Source organism: Hyla sarda, chromosome 13 (genome assembly GCF_029499605.1).
Source record: "Hyla sarda isolate aHylSar1 chromosome 13, aHylSar1.hap1, whole genome shotgun sequence".
In the NCBI taxonomy this organism is placed as follows: domain Eukaryota; kingdom Metazoa; phylum Chordata; class Amphibia; order Anura; family Hylidae; genus Hyla; species Hyla sarda.
Window position 1 is genome coordinate 16,920,947 of NC_079201.1, and position 19,793 is coordinate 16,940,739.

Here is a 19,793-nt window from a genome sequence, read left to right on the forward strand (position 1 = left end):
CTTTACCTGTATTACTGAAGTGTATGCACTGACTGGTGTCTGGTAGCGCCCCCTACAGTACAGGGAGGTATTACATGTTCTGTACTCTTTACCTGTATTACTGAAGTGAATGCACTGACTGGTGTCTGGTAGCGCCCCCTACAGTACAGGGAGGTATTACATGCTCTGTACTACTCTTTACCTGTATTACTGAAGTAAAAGCACTGACTGGTGTCTGGTAGTGCCCCACAGTACAGGGAGGTATTACATGTTCTGTACTCTTTACCTGTATTACTGAAGTGTATGCACTGACTGGTATCTGGTAGTGCCCCCTACAGTACAGGGAGGTATTACATGTTCTGTACTCTTTACCTGTATTACTGAAGTGTATGCACTGACTGGTGTCTGGTAGTGCCCCCTACAGTACAGGGAGGTATTACATGTTCTGTACTCGTTACCTGTATTACTGAAGTGCATGCACTGACTGGTGTCTGGTAGTGCCCCCTACAGTACAGGGAGGAATTACATGTTCTGTACTCTTTACCTGTATTACTGAAGTGCATGCACTGACTGGTGTCTGGTAGCGCCCCCTACCGTACAGGGAGGTATTACATGTTCTATAATCTTTACCTGTATTACTGAAGTGTATGCACTGACTGGTGTCTGGTAGCGCCCCCTACAGTACAGGGAGGTATTACATGTTCTGTACTCTTTACCTGTATTACTGAAGTGAATGCACTGACTGGTGTCTGGTAGCACCCCTACAGTACAGGGAGGTTATTACATGTTCTGTACTACTCTTTAGCTGTATTACTGAAGTGTATGCACTGACTGGTGTCTGGTAGTGCCCCCTACAGTACAGGGAGGTATTACATGTTCTGTACTCTTTACCTGTATTACTGAAGTGTATGCAGTGACTGGTGTCTGGTAGCGCCCCCTACATTACATGTTCTGTACTCTTTACCTGTATTACTGAAGTGAATGCACTGACTGGTGTCTGGTAGCGCCCCCTACAGTACAGGGAGGTATTACATGCTCTGTACTACTCTTTACCTGTGCCAGGGATATATGCTCCAGGTGAGGGCGGCTCCATTACTTTTTAAGGACACTGTGTGTTCTGTACAGGACCCTTAAGAAGCTCTTGTCCTCTACATAAACCAGTGCTTCCCAACCTGCCAACGGCTGTCCAGGCATGCTGGAAGTTGTAGTTTTGCAACATCTGGAGGCACCCTGGTTGGGAAACACTGACATAGATAGTGATTACAGCTCCCAGCAGATCTTTATTACTTTCATATGGAAGGATTTGCTTCATCTATATTAGTTATCTACTTATTTTTCTTTCATTCTCAATTTTTCCTATTTTTGGATGACATTTTGGGGCTTCAGAACCAATTACCAGGTTTCCATAGAGTTATGGTCCCAACATACAATGGTCGTCCTGAAACCGATTAATACTGTAACTTGAGGGACCACTGTATTACCAACCATGATGTAAGTATACATAATAGGGCAGGAAGGAGTTAAATAATCCTAAACTTTAGCAGCACTTTCCAGCAGTCACCTTCTTATCTTTACCGACAGGAGTACAGGGATAGATAAGACACCATTCACCATAGCTGTTGCTCATAGCTTAGCCTCCTCTCCCCTGTAGAATTACCTCTACCTATGTCCATAGCATGACCAGAAACCTTTCCCATTCTTGTCAATGGGTCAGCTTCAGACTATTGTTCCAAACTCCATGGAGCTTACAGTAAAACATCTCTCTTAAGGGTACATTAATGGGTCGACAGAAAATCTGCCACTATTAAGGATTTTCTGCAGACACAATGAAGTCAGTGTTATCAAACGTACCCTGAATGCTGTTAGGCAAAATGGCTGCCTCCATAATAATGTACAAAAATTATTTAATTAAAAAAATTGACAGTCAGAAAGTAGAAACATTAGGAATAAAAAGATCACGTTTCAGTACCTGGTTTCATTCAGAATGATAGAAATATAGACAATACAATCCATTTTAAAATAGAGATTTCCATTTAAATTAGAAATCTTTGAATAACATGCTTTGTAAACCCCCCCCCCCCCCCCCCCCCGAAAAAAAAATAAACATGTACTAACACTATTTTATATAAATGCCATAAAAAAAAAAAAAAAAAAAAAAAAAAAGAAAGTCCATAATGCTTTGTATATGGCCATTCACATACTATATGCAACCATACCATACCTTCAAGATTTTTTGCACGGTTTGGGGATTGGGTTTGTTACATTGGGTCTGACCGCTGGGACCCCGCGAAGTCTCCTGAACGGGACCCTCGCTCTCCCAGGGAAGGGGGTGTGTCGACTCCCGCACAAAGCTGCGGCCGACACGCCCCCTCTATGTATCTCTATGGTAGAGCCGTTCGGCAATCTCCGGCTTTTCCATAGAGATACATGGAAGGGGCATGTCGGCTGCTGCTTCATGCGGGGGTCAACACGCTCAGTTTCTAGGGAGAGCCAGTGCCCCAAGCAGGCGATCGTGGGGGGTCCCATCAGTCGGACCACCCTTTGGATAGGGGATACGTTTTTCAGCATGATACTTCTCCTTTAAAGGGGTTATCCACCACAAGGTGATTTTAGCACTTACCTGCCAGACAGTAGTGGACACGCTTAGGAAGGATCTGTGCTTGTCTTGGGGCTAAATGGCTATGTTGTGAGATTAGCATAAAGCTGTGGCTAGCTTTTTGTGAACTAGGTATTTTCTGACATCCCATAGTTCCATGCTTGTAAGTTTGAGGTCACTTTCCTCCCTCCCACACATCAGCCACCCCAACCATTGAAACACAAATGAGTTGCATTCCATTCAAAAGACCAGTGTTTTCTATATAGTAATATATAGATCATCTGCTAATGTGACCTAAGCCTCTCTCTGTGGCTTCATTTCTAAAACCTGTGGTGGTGTGATTGAAAAATGTACCTCTGTACTATAGAGCATTGGGCTATCAGGGTGCCCCTGGGTGTCCCCCGTCTCAGGGCCAAGCCTAGGGTCATGGATTCCTGGGTGAAGATTTGTTTTTGGCGTCCCCTGGTGGCCGTGGTTATTTAATTAAGATGTTCTGACCTTATCAGCTGAATGCATCAATTACGATTGAGCATTTGTTGCCGTCTCCTGATCGTTAAAGCCAAGCAGGGAATAAAGGCCCCGCCAGCGCTAATTGTACGGCGAGAGTGCGTTGTACTGTAGGAATCAGAACATCACTAATGTTTTCAGTGGGGCCTGGGCCTCTGTTCAGCACGGCAAGAATAGTGCTGGAGGAAAAAAATGTAACTCCTTGAACTAAAGGTCGGTGCCTCACTATTCCTGTCTCCTAGGTGCAGTGCACCCTGTGAATGCACCTCAGCGCAGTCGTGCCCCATCTGATTCTTCAGTACAGTACAGTATTATGAAGAGATTCTGTTTTAAAATAAAAGCTTCTAGTAGGGAATATTTATGTGACAATATGGCACAGGTTTTATGACTCTATATCAGTGTTTCCCAACTGGGGTGCCTCCAGCTGTTGCAAAACTACAGCTCCCAGCATGCCCGGACAGCCAACGGCTGTCCGGGCATGCTGGGAGATGTAGTTTTGCAACAGCTGGAGGCACCCCAGTTGGGAAACACTACTTTATATGATAAAGTTGTCACATCTGTGGCTGTCAATAGATTGAAATCTATTCGAGCTATGTGTCAGAGTTAATTCCATCTGCAACTTACGCCAGTTTCTGGCATTAATGATAGTAAATGTGTTGGGCCACCGTCTAAAATTACTAAAGTTGCCTAAATGAGTTTTGCGCAACAAAAATTAAGACAATAAGCCGTCGTCTTAAAGGGGTATTCCAGGAAAAAAAATTATTTTATATATCAACTGGCTCCAGAAGGTTAAACAGATTTGTAAATGACTTCTATTAAAAAATCTTAATCCTTCTAATAGTTATCAGCTGCTGAAGTTGAGTTGTTCTTTTCTGTCTGGCAACAGCGCTCTCTGCTGACATCTCTGCTTGTCTAGGGAACTGCACAGAGTAGAAGTGGTTTGCTATGGGGATTTGCTTCTACTTTGGACAGTTCCCGAGACACGTGTCATCAGAGAGCACTTAGACAGAAAAGAACAACTCAACTTCAGCAGCTCATAAGTACTGAAATTGGATTAAGATTTTTTAATAGAAGTAATTTACAAATCTGTTTTACTTTCTGGAGCCAATTGATATATACATATATATATATATATATATATATATATATATATATATATATATATATATATATATATATAAAAAGTTTTTCCTGGATAACCCCTTTAAATTATTCTAAAAACTATTAATTGGGCTGCGCAATGTGAACATATAGAAGAACATTCAAGCGTTCTGTCATTCTTGGATCTTTGTGAAGAAAACAAAAAAATATCAACTTTGGGAAGCTAAATTATAATTTTCATTAAAAATAAAAAGCTTTGAAAAAAGTAAAAAATTAAAGCTTGTAGTATAGATGCAAAATGGTTTATATAAAACATATTCAGCAATAAGTGTGAGCACTCTAACCTGGATTAGATTTAGCACAGGGTAATTATTTACGTCTATTGTTTATAGCAATATCTTCTTTTCGTGGAACCACCAAAATGATATGTGAATGTAGTTTTGACAATGACCAAGGCACCTTAGGGCAGTGTTTTCCAACCAGGGTGCCTCCAGCTGTTGCAACACTACAACTCCCAGCATGCCCGGACAGCCAAAGGCTGTCCGGGCATGCTGGGAGTTGTAGTGTTGCAACAGTTGGAGGCACCCTGGTTGGGAAACACTGCCTTAGGGCATAAGTAAAAATGTAAGCACTTTGCATTTATGTCGCACTTTTTTTTTTTTTAAGTGTTTCTATTTTAGTTTCAGAAAACATGCATTAAAGCTGCAGTAAAAACAGCATATCGAAGGCTACGGACACCTTTGTCACTGATTTTTATTTTATTGTCCATTTGTTTCCTGAATGCAAAATGATGCAACTTTCTAAATAGTCTTCATAAAAATCTCCTACCATTAAGGGTGCGTTCACACCACGTTTTTCCTATACAGTTCCCGTATACGGTTTCAAGTTAAAAACTGTATGGAACTGTATAGAAAACCGTATGCATTGACTTAACATTCTAAACCATATGTCAAACGCATCATCCAGTTTAGTCAGTTTTGTGTCTTAGGGTGGGTTCACACCACGATTTTCTATACAGTTTTTGGATAAGTTTAAAAAAAAAAAAAACGTATGCAACTGTACAGAAAACCGTGGCCATAGACTTTCCATTCAAAACCGTATGCACCATATTGTATACGGTTGTCTCCGTTCTTCACACCACACTGTTTTTAACTTTTTTTTTCTGGACAGAAAACCATGGCCTACCACGGTTTTTTGGTCCAGGTGAAAAACCGTATTGACTTGTATACATTTTTTTTTTAACATGGGAGCCAATGGAACCGTACAGAACTGTATATGCGTACGGTTCCATCCAGTTTTTACCATACGGTTTTTGACTTTGCACAGTTTTTTTTCTTGGAATTTCAATCAAACAAGTGAAACTTTATTCATAATAGAGTGAAAAGTTCAAAACGTATGCGTTTTTTTTTCTTAAAAAACGGATGCAACCGGACATCACTTTTCAAACCGTATACAGATAAAACTTTGTACACATGTTTTGATACAGTTTAGACAGGTTTTGAGGAATCCGTTTTTTTTTTAATCAAAAACCTGAAAAAAAAACTGTATTGCAAAAACGTGGTGTGAACCCAACCTTATACGGTTTTGTCCATTTTTTTTACCCGTACCCAAAACCGTAGTCTACCACGTTTTTGGGTCCGGGTGAAAAACTGTATTAAACCGTATACGTTTTATTTTTAACATGGGAGTCAATGGGAACCATACAGACCTGTATGTGCGTACGGTTCCATCAGGTTTTCACCATACGTTTTTTGACTTTGCACAGTTTTTTTTTCTTGGAATTTCAATCAAACAATTGAAACTTTATTCAAAATGGAGTGAAAAGTTAAAAACTTATACTTTTTTTCTTAAAAAACAGATGCAACCTGACATCATTTTTCAAACCGTATATGGGTTAAAATTTGTACACACGTTTTGATCAAAAACGTTTTGATAATTTTTCATCAAAAACCTGATACGGGAAGTGTATTGCAAAAACGTGGTGTGCATGTAGATGCTACTCAGAGTAAGAAAAAATAAATCTGTTAGGGTGCATTCACACCACGTCTTTACAATACAGTTCCCGTATCAGGTTTTTGATGACAAACTGATTCCTCAAAACCTGACTAAACTGTATCAAAACGTGTGAACAAATTTTAACCCGTATACGGTTTGAAAAATGATGTCCAGTTGCATCTGTTTTTCAAGAAAAAAACGTTTTTAACTTTTCATTCCATTATGAATACAGTTTCACTTGTTTGATTGAAATTCCAAGAAAAAAAACTGTGCAAAGTCAAAAACCGGATGCTGAAAACCGGATGGAACCCTTCGCATATACAGTTCTGTACGGTTCCCATTGACTCCCATGTTAAAAAAAATACGTATACGGTTTAATGCAGTTTTTCACCCGGACCAAAAACCCTGGTAGGCTACCGGATGCATCGTTTGGCATACGGTTTTCAATGGAGAGTCAATGCATATGGATTTCAATATGGTTCCGTATGGTTTTCACACTGAAAACATATACAGGAACTGTATTGAAAAAACATGGTGTGAATACACCCTTAGACAGACTTTTTGCCCTCACAGTTTTACGGCTCCTCCACACTACGGATATTCAGAAAGCTGAATGTCTGTATGCACCAGGCACCACCTAACTTATCAGCAATAGAACCACCCAGACATGTGTCGTCTCATTGGTGGCCATTCAGTCTGGCAGGAGTCGGCCCAAAGAATGAGCATGTTCATTCTTGGGGCGAACGCCTTTTCCCACAGGAAAAATTCAATTTCAACAATTCCTCAGTGTGCACAGAACATCAGAATCCCATAAAAAAATGGGACTCTGCTGCAAGTGGATTTCTGCAGCAGAATTCTGAAGTGTGGACAAGCCCTAAGAGATTGCAGCAGATAGGAGGAGGAGATTACACACCAGGTAAAAGAGTGGACAGGGAGGAGAGAAACCTTGTAGGACAGCTAACACAGGCTGGAGAAAGAGAGGAGAGCAGATACAAGGCAGTCTGCAGGGGAGGATCATATAGCTGTGTACAAGTATAAAGCAAAAATAAAGCTCACACAGCAAGCAACAGAGACTGTAGAAGCTAAAGTAAGCAGAATTTTTAATAAAGACCTATGGAGAAAAATGTTTTCTAGCACCATCAGTACTAAGCAAGAATAAAACCAGCTTTTCAGAGATATTCATAACCTTTAAATCTCCATTGGGCTGCTAGTTATCAGTACATAAAAAGCACAGGGTACACAAAGTGATTTTAAAAATGTGTGGTCTAAAAATAATACACTATTACATGTTTTTGTGAGAAGTCTTTCTGCCACAATTTCATAGTCATCACGACAGAAGGATAATACGAAATTGCACAGTGGTGGTTATCTTTAATGCAGAAGAAGGTGTATAGCCGTGTTCCCCAACTTGCAGCTCTCCGCATGTTGCAGAACTACAACTCCTAACATGCACAAGTAGTATTTGTGTGACAGCCGGAGAGCCACAGGTTGGGAGAACACTGGTGTATATAGTGAGCATGTTAATACTCTGTCATACTTGCTGACATACAGCAGACACTTATTTCCTCTCCATAAAAAAATGGAGAAGCAGGAAAAAAAAAAGCAGATATTTGTTGGAGGCGCTGCTGCGATTTGTATTCAAGGACATTCAAGGTTACTGATTTCTATATATTTGTCTTTTTATGTGAGGAGCGTGGCTTCAGTCTCTCCGCAGACTAATGTTCTTCCTTACCTGTGGTGAGGAAGTTGGGTCCCCAGATGCCTTGTACTATTACAAATGGTAGCGCCCCTCTTTTTGTTTTGCTTTTTCCACCTTGGTTTCTCTTCATATAAAAGGTATAGCATGTGTGACAGCACCTGTCATGAGAAAAATAAAATGGTGCAAATATGATTGGTGAATTTGGTACATACAAGTTCTGACAATCCATTGCTTGACACCACAGACTCTATCATACATAACCCTCATCTGATTATTCTTACTTTGTCCCTTTCTCTTTTATTTTCATTCTGACGGTTTGTAGTTAACTACAATGGAATTTAACCTTTTCACTTTACAGTTCACTGAGTGACATCGAGACTGGAACAGCGGAAGTCTCTCTCCAGTCATGACTTCCAACATAAACCTTGGCCCGTCTGCCAACCCAAAGTGAGTGCACATCCCCCTCATAGTCATACCCTAAAAGCAGTGTTTCCCAATCAGTGTGCCTCCAGCTGTTGCAAAACTACAACTCCCAGCATGCCCGGACTGCTCCGTATGGTCCCCCAATCTCCTGTCTGCTTCCGATATGAGCACTCTTTGCAGGACCTTCAGGCTGGCTCACTGACTGGTTAAAGGGGTTATCCAGGAAAAAACGTTTTTTAATATATATCAACTGGCTCCAGAAAGTTAAACAGATTTGTAAATTACTTCTATTAAAAAATCTTAATCCTTTCAGTACTTATGAGCTTCTGAAGTTAAGGTTGTTCTTTTCTGTCTAAGTGCTCTCTGATGACACCTGTCTCGGGAACCGCCCAGTTTAGAAGACGTTTGCTATGGGGATTTGCTTCTAAACTGGGCGGTTCCCGAGACACGTGTCATCAGAGAGGACTTGGACAGAAAAGAACAACCTTAACTTCAGAAGCTCATAAGTACTGAAAGGATTAAGATTTTTTAATAGAAGTAATTTACAAATCTGTTTAACTTTCTGGAGCCAGTTGATTGAGATATATATATATATATATATATATATATATATATATATATATAAGTTTTTTTCCTGGATAACCCCTTTAAGTGGGCAGAAAGGAGACAGAAGATCAGGGGACTGGATGGAGCTGAATGGGAGTGGTGGACCAACAGCGACAAAAGCCCCTTCTTCCTGCTTCCAGAATACCCCTTTAAACGCAATAGTATAATTTATTAAGGAACAAAGGATAATATAGATTGTTACATTATAATTTTTATTCTTTTTTTGTTTTAGTGCAAAACCAACTGACTTCGACTTCCTGAAAGTTATAGGAAAAGGAAGCTTTGGAAAGGTTTGTCAACTACAACTCATCTATACCAACAAACCTATGAGTTTATATTTACATTAAGCAGATTTTTTGCAGACATTTCTGGGGTTTGCAGAATAAAATTTCAGTCACTAAATTTCAAAACAATTTGGCCACATGTTCTCTTAAAATCTCAAGATTATATTGTGAGGGATTACTGGAAATTAGTCATTTCATAACAAAATGATTATAAAATGTTTGTATGGAGCACAACCAGGAAAAGAATGATTGAAGCATCTATAGACCAAAGTAAAACTTTGGTCTATAGCAGTGGTCTCCAACCTGCGGACCTCCAGATGTTTCAAAACTACCACTTCCAGCATGCCCGGACAGCCGATGGCTGTCCAGGCATGCTGGGAGTTGTAGTTTTGCAACATCTGGAGGTCCGAAGGTTGGAGACCACTGGTCTAGAGGTTCTATATAATATATGTGTGTATGTATGTATATATATATATATATATATATATATACTGTATATACTTAGGAAGAAGGATAAGGCCAGCGTGGAAAATGCAAAACGATCCCTTTATTGGATAAAATCAAAATCACAGGACAAGGTAACTAGGAATTGGTTGCCTTGTCCTGTGATTTCGATTTTATCCAATAAAGGGATCTTTTTCCACGCTGGCCTTATCCTTCTTCCTATATCTATTGGTGTTGCCGCACACCGGCCGTGCTGTGGACGAGACTTTGGTTTGGTGAGCTGATCTCTACATCTCTGATATATATCTACTGTATCTATATATCTATATATATATATATATATATATACACACATACACATATACATAGTGAAATTTCAGTCTGGTATTAGCTCTAGGGATCGTCATTGACACAGCCACCGGACACGTTTCTCCACTCCAAGCAGGTTCACACCACTTCTTCATACAATCTGACCCTTGGTCAGGTTTATTGGGTGAGGGTGCAGGAAAAAATAAAACACAATTCACACTGGAACAAACAAAATCCTAGGCTGTCTAGCCACTGACTACACATTAGCCACTTCCCTCGCTATCCACTGGTAAGCTAGTCTACAAAGGATAGGGGATAAGATGTTAGACCGCAGGGGTCCCTGGGGACCCTCGCGATCTCCGGCGCGGTACCCCTGTCATTCGGTGCACAAAGCGAACTCCGCTCCATGCCCGATGACTGCCGATGCCGACCACCACGCCCCTCCATTCACGTCTATGGGAGGAGCTGTCACGGTTATGTACTAAACGTCACAACGTTATGTACTAAACGTGGTGTGACATCACAAACGCAGAAGCAGCAAGCTTCCGTGTTGCAAATGGTGCCGCCACTGCCGGCCTGGAGATCGTGCGGGTCCCCAGCGGTGGGACCCCCTCGTTCTCATATCTTATTCCCTATCCTTTGGATAGGGGATAAGATGTTTACAGCGGTGTACCCCTTTAAGCATGCATGGGATAGGCATAAGGCTATCCTTTATATTAGATAGGGCCAGGGTTTAATCATAGTATAATCAGGATATTGGGCAGACTAGATGGGCTGTATGGTTCTCATCTGCAGACACATTCTATGTTCCTATCTGGTCACTGCTGCTAGGCAAGCTGCACACAAGTGTATGACGGATGTATGATGGCCAGAACTGACACTTGTCACTTTGGGTCCTAAGACCCATGCTCAGATCGAGACTTGCAGCTGTAATATAGAAGCAAACATACTTCCATAATATGTAAGAAACCGACCTTATTTACAGAGATGAACGCGATCCCCATAGTGAGACACCACGATTTTTGGTTGTGCGACCCCCTTTGGCCATGTAGCCCTAGCCTTAATGCAGGAGTAAAACTGACATAACATGCAGCTGAATGCATATCTATTATTCATTATCAGCCATTTAAAGGGGTACTCTGCTCCTCAGACTTGCATTAAGGGGGCTAATCGTGACATCATGAGGGGGGCTATGATGTCACGAGTTCCAAACGCTGAGCAGCGGAGTACCCCTTTAAGTAGTGTCGGTATGGCCAAAAATGTGTATCACGGTATTTTTAAAACTTATGGCGGTTCCACCGTATTTTACGGTATTTTCCCCCCCACTCATTTCCCCCTTACCATACCCAACCCCCCCCCCCCCCCTCCCGAATGAATTATCGGCCGCAGTGCGCTGAGGAACTAATCATATATGACCCGCGGGTGCTGTCCTGCTTTTCCTCCCCCTCACCGAATGAATGAACTATCAGCCGCAGCGCTGTCCCCACAGCGGGGGACTAATCATGTTACCTTGTCTCCTTTTCCTTCTGTGAGCCGCGGCGCTGGAAATGAATGAGTTGCCAGCCGCGGGTTCGGGACGGAGAACGGAAGCTGTCACCTCCCCCTGCAAGCGCTGAAAGCCAGTGGGCCGCGGGCGCTGCAGAACTTCTGATCAGAAAATCTGTAGCGCTCGCGGCCCACTGGCTTTCAGCACTTGCAGGGAGAGGTGACAGCTTCCGTTCTCCATCATGCACCCGAGGCTCGCAACTCAATCATTCGGGAGGTGGGGGAGGGGGGGGTGGAGTATGGTGGTAAAGGGGAAATGAGTGGGGGGAAAAATACCGTAAAATACCGTGGAACCGCCATAGGTTTTAAAAATACCGTGATACACATTTTTGGCCATACCGCCCAGCATTTACTTAATGGGGTACTCCGCTGCTCAGCGTTTGAAACACGTGACATCATAGCCCCCCCTCAACTCATTCATTTCCAGCACTGCGGCTCACAGGAGGAAAAGGAGATCAGCGCCTGCGGGTAACATGATTAGTCCCCCGATGTGGGGACAGTGCTGTGGCTGATAGTTCATACTTTCGGTGGGGGGGGGAGGAAAAGCAGGACAGCGCCCGTGGGTCATATATGATTAGCTCCTCAGCGCACTGCGGCTGATAATTCACTCATCCGAGGAGGGAGGGGCCCGACCGGTATTGCGGTATAGGGAAAAATTCATATCGTAGAGAAAAAACACACCGGTATTCGGTATGAACCGGTATATGGCCCAGCACTACCTTTAAAGGGGTTCTACCGTGGAAAACATTTTAAAAAAAAAATTTTTTTAATCAACTGGTGCCAGAAAGTTAAACAGATTTGTAAATCACTTCTATTAAAAAAATCTTAATCCTTCCAGTACTTTTTAGGGGCTGTATACTAAAAAGAAATCCAAAAAGAAATGCATTTCCTCTGATGTCCTGACCACAGTGTTCTCTGCTGACCTCTGCTGTCCATTTTAGGAACTGTCCAGAGAAGCATATGTTTGCTATGGGGATTTTCTCCAGTTCCTAAAATGGACAGCAGAGGTCAGCAGAGAGCACTGTGGTCATGACATCACAGGAAATGCATTTATTTTTTGGATGTCTCTTTAGTATACAGCTTCTAAAAAGTAATGGAAGGATTAAGATTTTTTTTTATAGAAGTGATTTACAAATCTGTTTAACTTTCTGGCACCAGTTGATTTAAAAAAAAAAAAAAGGTTTTCCACGGTATATACCCCTTTAAGGACAGGGAGAGGCTGATGCCTCTCTTCAGCTGTTGCCAAACTACAACACCCAGCATGCCCTGAAAGCTGAAGTCTGGAGAGCACTGTTCTATTAAATGACTGTTCTCTTTACCAATAATACTATAACTGAGAGTAAATATATACATGCATATAGATAAGGGACTGTGACAAGTAGAGCCGTATTTCCCTGAACTAAACCATGGCAGACTAGAATTTGTGCTACATGGGGCTCAGGGTTAGAGTAGTGTAAGTTCTGGGGCACGGCTGCGAGAATTCCAGTCACTGCTGCCAAGGACTCGGAGTTTGTGGCTAATCTTATAATCTGGAGCTGACGCTGCAGGATACTGCTGTGAGGAGGAGGCTGCTGCTGTTTCTCCGTGTATTAGGAGAACTTGTTGATTTACAGTTATGCTTAGACTCACCTGCCCCTATATAACATATCACAACTGCTGATCTTACAGATTTTTTTTTTCTATCTTGTGTATTAGGACTGCTGAGTCCTGACTGTATACACAGTTTAACTCTTTAGACCATGTACACAGACAAAAATAGGCAGGTTGTCCGCCCGGCGGCACAAGGACCGTGGAATGTGCCATCTTCATAGATAGCAATGCATTTCCGAACTGAATCTGCAGAAACATTGAACAGATTTAAAGGGGTACTCCGCTGCTCAGCGTTTGGAACAAACAGTTCCGAACGCTGCAGCCGGGAGCTTGTGACGTCATAGCCACGCCCAGTCATTACGTCACACCCTGCCCCCTCAATGCAAGTCTATGGGAGGGGGCGTGACGGCTGTAACTCCCCCTCCCAATAGACTTGCATTAAGGGGGTGGGGCGTGACGTAATAGCCCCACCCATCATGACGTCACGCCCCACCCCCTCAATGCAAGACTATGGGAGGGGGCTAGACGGCTGTCACGCCCCCTCCCATAGACTTGCATTGAGGGGGTGGGGTGTGACGTCATGAGGGGCTGGGCTATGACGTCACAAGCTCCCGGCGCCGGCTCCAGCGTTCGGGACAGTTTGTTCCAAACGCTGAGCAGCGGAGTGCCCCTTTAATGTTTCTGTGGACGTCAGAAACGGGATTTGGGCGGCAGAAACATCTGCCATATAAATTTCTCCGTGTGCACAGTGCAGCCGAATCCCATTGTAATTAATGGGACTCTGCTGCAGCAGAATTTCTGAGCAGAATGTTCCAGCGTAATTCAAGTTGGCAATTCCGCCATGTGAACGTAGCCTTAAAAACATCTAATCCCAATATCAGAAGAAAAGAAGTTTTGCCTTGTGGCTAGGTTCACACTGAAGATCGCGGTGGGGTTCCCAGCATTGGGATAGGGGATAAGTGTCCTGCGGATAGGGGATAAGTGTCCAGCGGATAGGGGATAAGTGTCCTGCGGATAGGTCTGTATTCTGTTAAAGGAGTTATCCCACAATCAGAAGCTTTCCTTTATACAATAGTAAAGGGGAAAAGCTAATTGTTTGGGCCGGACTGCTGGGATAACAAGAAATATCCCCCATAAATCCCATGCGCCATTGATTCTCTATGGGGCTTCCAAGGATCTCCAAGCTCAGTGCTCAGCAATCTTCAAAAGACCCATAGAGAATGACAGGGGTGCTTGAAGCCATTGCACTTTGTGGGGTGACCCCTTTAGAGGCATTAGAAGAACAGAGCTAATTTTTTAAACAAAGTGCACCACATTTGTCTGCAGGTTGGGTGGGGTTTTGCAGCTCAGTGAACGGAGCCAAGTTGTTATACCACTCACAACCTGCAGACAGGGGTGGTGCTGTTTTTGGAAGAAATTAACTGTTTTTCTGTCACTGGCTAACCCCTTTAACATCTAAATAAGGCTAGGTTTACAATACGTTACTGCACCCATTAGTTCAGTGGTTCTCAACCTTTTTTTTTCTGAGTGCCCCTTGACAGCCCATTCCCAAAAAAGTGGTACCCCAATATTCGAGACATTTTGTAATGATTATAGTATAATTCATATGCTTTACTTTCCTCTATAACAGGCCCCCTGTTCCCCTGTTTTTATTAGCAAAATGGAGAGTTAGTCTGGTTTCTTTCATTTCTGGCACAAATTCTGGCTCAGACAGAATTTCTGGCACAAATTCTGGTGCAGAATCTGGCGCACAACCAGACAAAACATGTCGAGTTTGCAATAGTAAATGAGGGCCTATATGTGAACCCAGCAGGAGGGAGAAGACTATAACAGTGTATAGGAGTAATATCCCAGATGAATTAAAGGGGTGCTCCACTGGCCAGCGTTCGGAACTACGGGGGCTGGTCAGGCCCCTCCTGACATAACGGTCACGCCCCCTCAATGCAAGTCAATGGGAGGGGGCGCAACAGCTGTCACGCCCCCTCCCAGTGACTTGCATTGAGGGGGCATGGCCGTGATGCCACGAGGGGCGTGTCTGACCCCCGCAGAGCGAAAACAGTGTCCGGAACATTTACTTCCGAACGCTGGCCAGTGGAGCACCCCTTTAAACATGAACCCATAATGTATCAAACAACAACTGAAGCAACTAACGAACAACTAACTAACAAGTTTTCGTTCCACAGGTTCTGCTGGCCAAGCATAAAAGTGACAATAAGTTCTATGCTGTGAAAGTTCTACAGAAAAAGACCATTCTAAAGAGAAAAGAGGTATTCCATCATACGTACTCAGGCAGTCACGATTTTGGGGGGTTTGTCAACCTTAAATAATAATTGTTTCCTCTTTATTCTCAGCAATCTCACATCATGGCCGAGAGGAATGTTTTGCTGAAGAACCTAAAGCATCCATTCCTTGTGGGCCTGCACTATTCCTTCCAGACCCCTGAGAAGCTCTACTTTGTCCTGGACTATGTAAACGGAGGAGAGGTGAGATTACACTGAGCACAGATATAACCTATAATACTCAGCCGTGTTGTGCAAAAAATATTGGTTGTTTCAGATAACTGTCCTTCCCCTCTACTAAACTTTACTAACACTCATGGTGGTAGACCAAGTTTGTGATTCTTTGAAATTAAAGGGCTTATATTTTTATATATATATATCAACTGGCTCCAGAAAGTTAAACAGATTTGTAAATTAATTCTATAAAAAATTTCCTTTCAGTACTTATGAGCTGTTGAAGTTGAGTTGTTCTTTTCTGTCTAAATGCTCTCTGATGACACCTGTCTCGGGAACTGTCCAGAGTAGAAGTAAATCCCCATAGCAAACCTCTTCTACTCTGTGCAGTTCCCGAGACAATCAGAGATGTCAGTAGAGAGTATTGTTGTCAGACAGAAAAGAACAACTCAACTTCAGCAGCTGATAATTATTGAAAGGATTAAGATTTTTTAATAGAACTCATTTACAAATCTGTTTAACTTTCTAGAGCCAGTTGATATATATAAAAGACATTTTTTCCTGGAATACCCCTTTAATGTGGATTTTTGGCCCTGTACAGATTGTAGTCGGTGCTGTCATCTTGATAGTGATGTCTAAATTCAGCTATCTTGGAAACAATAAATGATGCTGTCTATATATATATATATATATATATATATATATATATATATTTGCATGCTACTTATACAAGTCTATTGAGAAGGTACAGGTCGAGAAGGGATATGGAAATGGAAGTGATTGAAGAGAGCCAGAAGCATAGAGTCTACACCAGAGCTTACTATGAGTATTAGACCTCAACTCATCGCTTGATTCAAAGCTTAGGCTGCTCAGTACTGCTCTATAATGTCCTCTATGCTTCTTCTACTTCTCGGGGTGTAGATAATAAGCTAGAAGAAAATGATACCATCTTCTGTGTGCAGTGGGGCAACTTAGATATACCGCCTGCAGAGGGGAAAACTGGTGAACAATTAAATACACAAACTATATAATGGGCAGAAATAGTGCTGCTCCTCATGTAGATAAACAACTGTGGATCATGAAAAGTTACCTTAAATTAAAGATACGCTTTAAAGCACTTCTGTTCCATCTCAATTATATAAAGTCTCACTGATTTAAAAGTATTTAAAGGGGTACTCCGCTGCTCAGCGTTTGGAACAAATTGTTCCGAACGCTGTAGCCGGGATTTTGTGACGTCACACCCCGCCCCCTCAATGCAAGTCTATGGGAGGGGGCATGACGGCTTTCACGTGACGTCATGAGGGGGCAGGGCTATGACATCACAAGCTCCGGGCTCCAGTGTTCGGAACTGTTTCAAACGCTGAGCAGCGGAGTAGGGTACCTCTCATCAAATAAACTTTTGATATATTTTAGATTAATGAATGTTGAATAACTTTCCAATAACATGTTAATGAAAAATATGCTTCTTTCTATTGTATTTTTCCCGATCAGTCCTGTCAGCAAGCATTTCTGACTCATGCTGGAGTCCTAAACACTCAGAGTGGCCAGCCTGCCACTGGCAGGCTGGCAGCTCTGAGTGTTCTCCTATGTGAACAAAGCAGACTGGCAGCTCGTAGTGTTTAGGACTCCAGCATGAGTCTGAAATGCTTGCTGCCAGGACTGGTAGGGAGACCCCTAGTGGTCATTTCTTCAAAGTGGAAAATTAAATAGAAAGAAGCATATTTTTTAATAACATGCAATTGTAAAGTTATTCTGCATACATTAATCTATAATATATCAAAAGTTTTTTTTGATGAGAGGTACCCTTTAAGGTATCATCACTATATGCAGTTCTGTTTTATTCAATCCTAAATCAGCCTAGAGTTAGGATACAGCATTGTGATTTCTAATGTATTGCTTACACAATGTTTCAATTTCCAAATACTTGGCCCATGGAAGATAGTATGTAATAGGCCAACTTATTACTGACAATTTCAGCATGATAAAGTTTGCATGGATACACAGTCATATATATATATATATATATATATATATATATATATATATATATATATATATATATATATATTGTAAAAGAGAGCACATGTGGAATTTTTATACATACAGCCAACCCCTTATTTACAGAACTAAGAATGTTTTTTGTTCAAATGGGTCAGAATGTTTCTTCTCTCTACTTTCTAGCTTTTCTTCCACTTGCAAAGGGATCGTACTTTCCTGGAGCCACGGGCACGTTTTTATTCAGCAGAAGTGGCCAGCGCTATTGGCTACCTACACTCTCAGAACATTATCTACAGGTAGGGTTCAGGAATAACTAATGCCTAAAGAAATGTGTAAAAAAAAAAAAAATACATGCAATATGATATAATAATATAATAAGGAGATAAATCTATAGCATCCCATACATTCATTCATTCATTCATTAAAAATGTAAAAGACTTTTCAATTTGGAGAAATAATGTTTGTATGAGGATACTTAAAGGGGTTATCCAGGAAAATACTTTTTTTTTATATATATCAACTGGCTCCAGAAAGTTGCCCAGATTTGTAAATTACTTCAGATTTGTAAATCTTAATCCTTTCAGTACTTATGAGCTTCTGAAGTTAAGGTTGTTGTTTTCTGTCTAAGTGCTCTCTGATGACATGTGTCTCGGGAACCGCCCAGTTTAGAAGCAAATCCCCATAGCAAACCTCTTCTAAACTGGGCAGTTCCCGAGACAGGTGTCATCAGAGAGCACTTAGACAGAAAAGAACAACCTTAAATTCAGAAGCTCATAAGTACTGAAAGAATTAAGATTTTTTAATAGAAGTAATTTACAAATCTGTTTAACTTTCTGGAGCCAGTTGATATATATAAAAAAGTTTTTTCCTGGAATACCCCTTTAAGATCTCATTTCCAGATTCACTGCCCAAGCTCAAAGCAAACAAGGTTGAGGTCAACTATGGAAACTGAGTGTACATCAAAGATATGTCTAGTACTTCAAGCAAAATATACCGTCAGCAATAGAGCAAATTCTCATAAGTAATCTCTAATAAAAAAGCTGCATGAATGTGAAAGAGGAGCCGGTACTGAAGAATCCTTTTTCGGCCAACGCAATAGACCAAAGTGCTGCCAAACCGCGCAAGTGCAACCATCCAGGGAAAAAGGTCACAGTGTAGCCCGGAGTCCAATGTAATGTATAAGCTGCTTTGATTAACTCATCCAAAAGTGCAATGTTTCGGTAGATAATTTGTCTTTACCAGGCATAACCAATATAGTACAGGTGCACAAATATATATATATATATATACCTATATATATATATATCTATATATATATCTATACATATATATCTATATATATATATCTATATATATATATATATATCTCTCTCTCTCTATATATATATATATATATATATATATATATATATATATATATATAGTAAATTTGAAAAGCCGTATTAGTCCAGTGATGCAGATGCATCTATATATATATATATATATATATATATACAGTGGTCCCTCAACATACGATGGTAATCCGTTCCAAATGGACCATCGTTTGTTGAACCCATCGTATGTTGAGGGATCCGTGCAATGTAAAGTATAGGACAGTGGTCTACAACCTGCGAACCTCCAGATGCTGCAAAACTACAACACCCAGCATGCCCGGACAGCCAACGGCTGTCCGGGCATGCTGGGAGTTGTAGTTTTGCAACATCTGGAGGTCTGCAGGTTGAAGACCACTGGTATTGGAGGTTGTACTCACGTGTCCCCGCCGCTCCGGACCGTCACCGCTCGTCACCGCTGCCCTGGATGTCGCCGTCCATTGCTGTCGCCGCGGCCCCGAGGTGTCCCCGACGCTCCGGCAAGGCCTCTGCTTCCCCGGCATCCGCGCTCTCCGTCGCCGCCATCACGTCGCTACGCACGCCGCTCCTATTGAATGATGGGACGAAATGCGCAGCGACGTGATGACGACAATGGAGAGTGCCAACAATGCAGGGGATCCAGAAGAGGACGCGCCAGAGCCCAGAGGACAGGTAAGTGATCGTCAGCAGACCACACGGGGCACCATAAAAAGGCTATCTGGTGGCAGCTGAAGCAGTCTGCGCTGCCGGATAGCCGTTTATGCGATGGGCCCTACATACAACAGCATCATATGTTGATGCTGCCTTCAACATGCGATGGCCTCTGAGAGACCATCATATGTTGAAATGATCGTATGTCGGGGCCATCGTAGGTCGGGGGGTCACTGTGTATATATATATATATATATATATATA

General features: G+C 42.0%; 2 protein-coding genes across 19 annotated transcripts in view; one reads left to right on the plus strand and one right to left on the minus strand.

Moving 5' to 3' along the window:
* The window catches only part of LOC130297468 (uncharacterized), a 308,752-nt gene that overhangs the window by 46,001 nt on the left and 242,958 nt on the right, over nucleotides 1–19,793 (minus strand). For all 18 annotated transcript variants that reach the window (XR_008849541.1, XR_008849535.1, XR_008849538.1 and 15 more), the window contains one exon: nucleotides 7,911–8,035. The gene's annotated coding sequence lies outside the window, so the exon portion shown is untranslated. The remainder of the gene's footprint in view (nucleotides 1–7,910; nucleotides 8,036–19,793) is intronic.
* Nucleotides 1–19,793, plus strand: part of SGK2 (serum/glucocorticoid regulated kinase 2) — a 54,107-nt gene that overhangs the window by 16,982 nt on the left and 17,332 nt on the right. Inside the window, exons 2-6 of the mRNA XM_056549976.1 lie at nucleotides 8,236–8,324; nucleotides 9,139–9,196; nucleotides 15,262–15,345; nucleotides 15,430–15,561; nucleotides 17,713–17,825. Of these exons, the coding sequence (XP_056405951.1) occupies nucleotides 8,284–8,324; nucleotides 9,139–9,196; nucleotides 15,262–15,345; nucleotides 15,430–15,561; nucleotides 17,713–17,825 (428 nt within the window). The 5' untranslated portion in view covers nucleotides 8,236–8,283. The remainder of the gene's footprint in view (nucleotides 1–8,235; nucleotides 8,325–9,138; nucleotides 9,197–15,261; nucleotides 15,346–15,429; nucleotides 15,562–17,712; nucleotides 17,826–19,793) is intronic.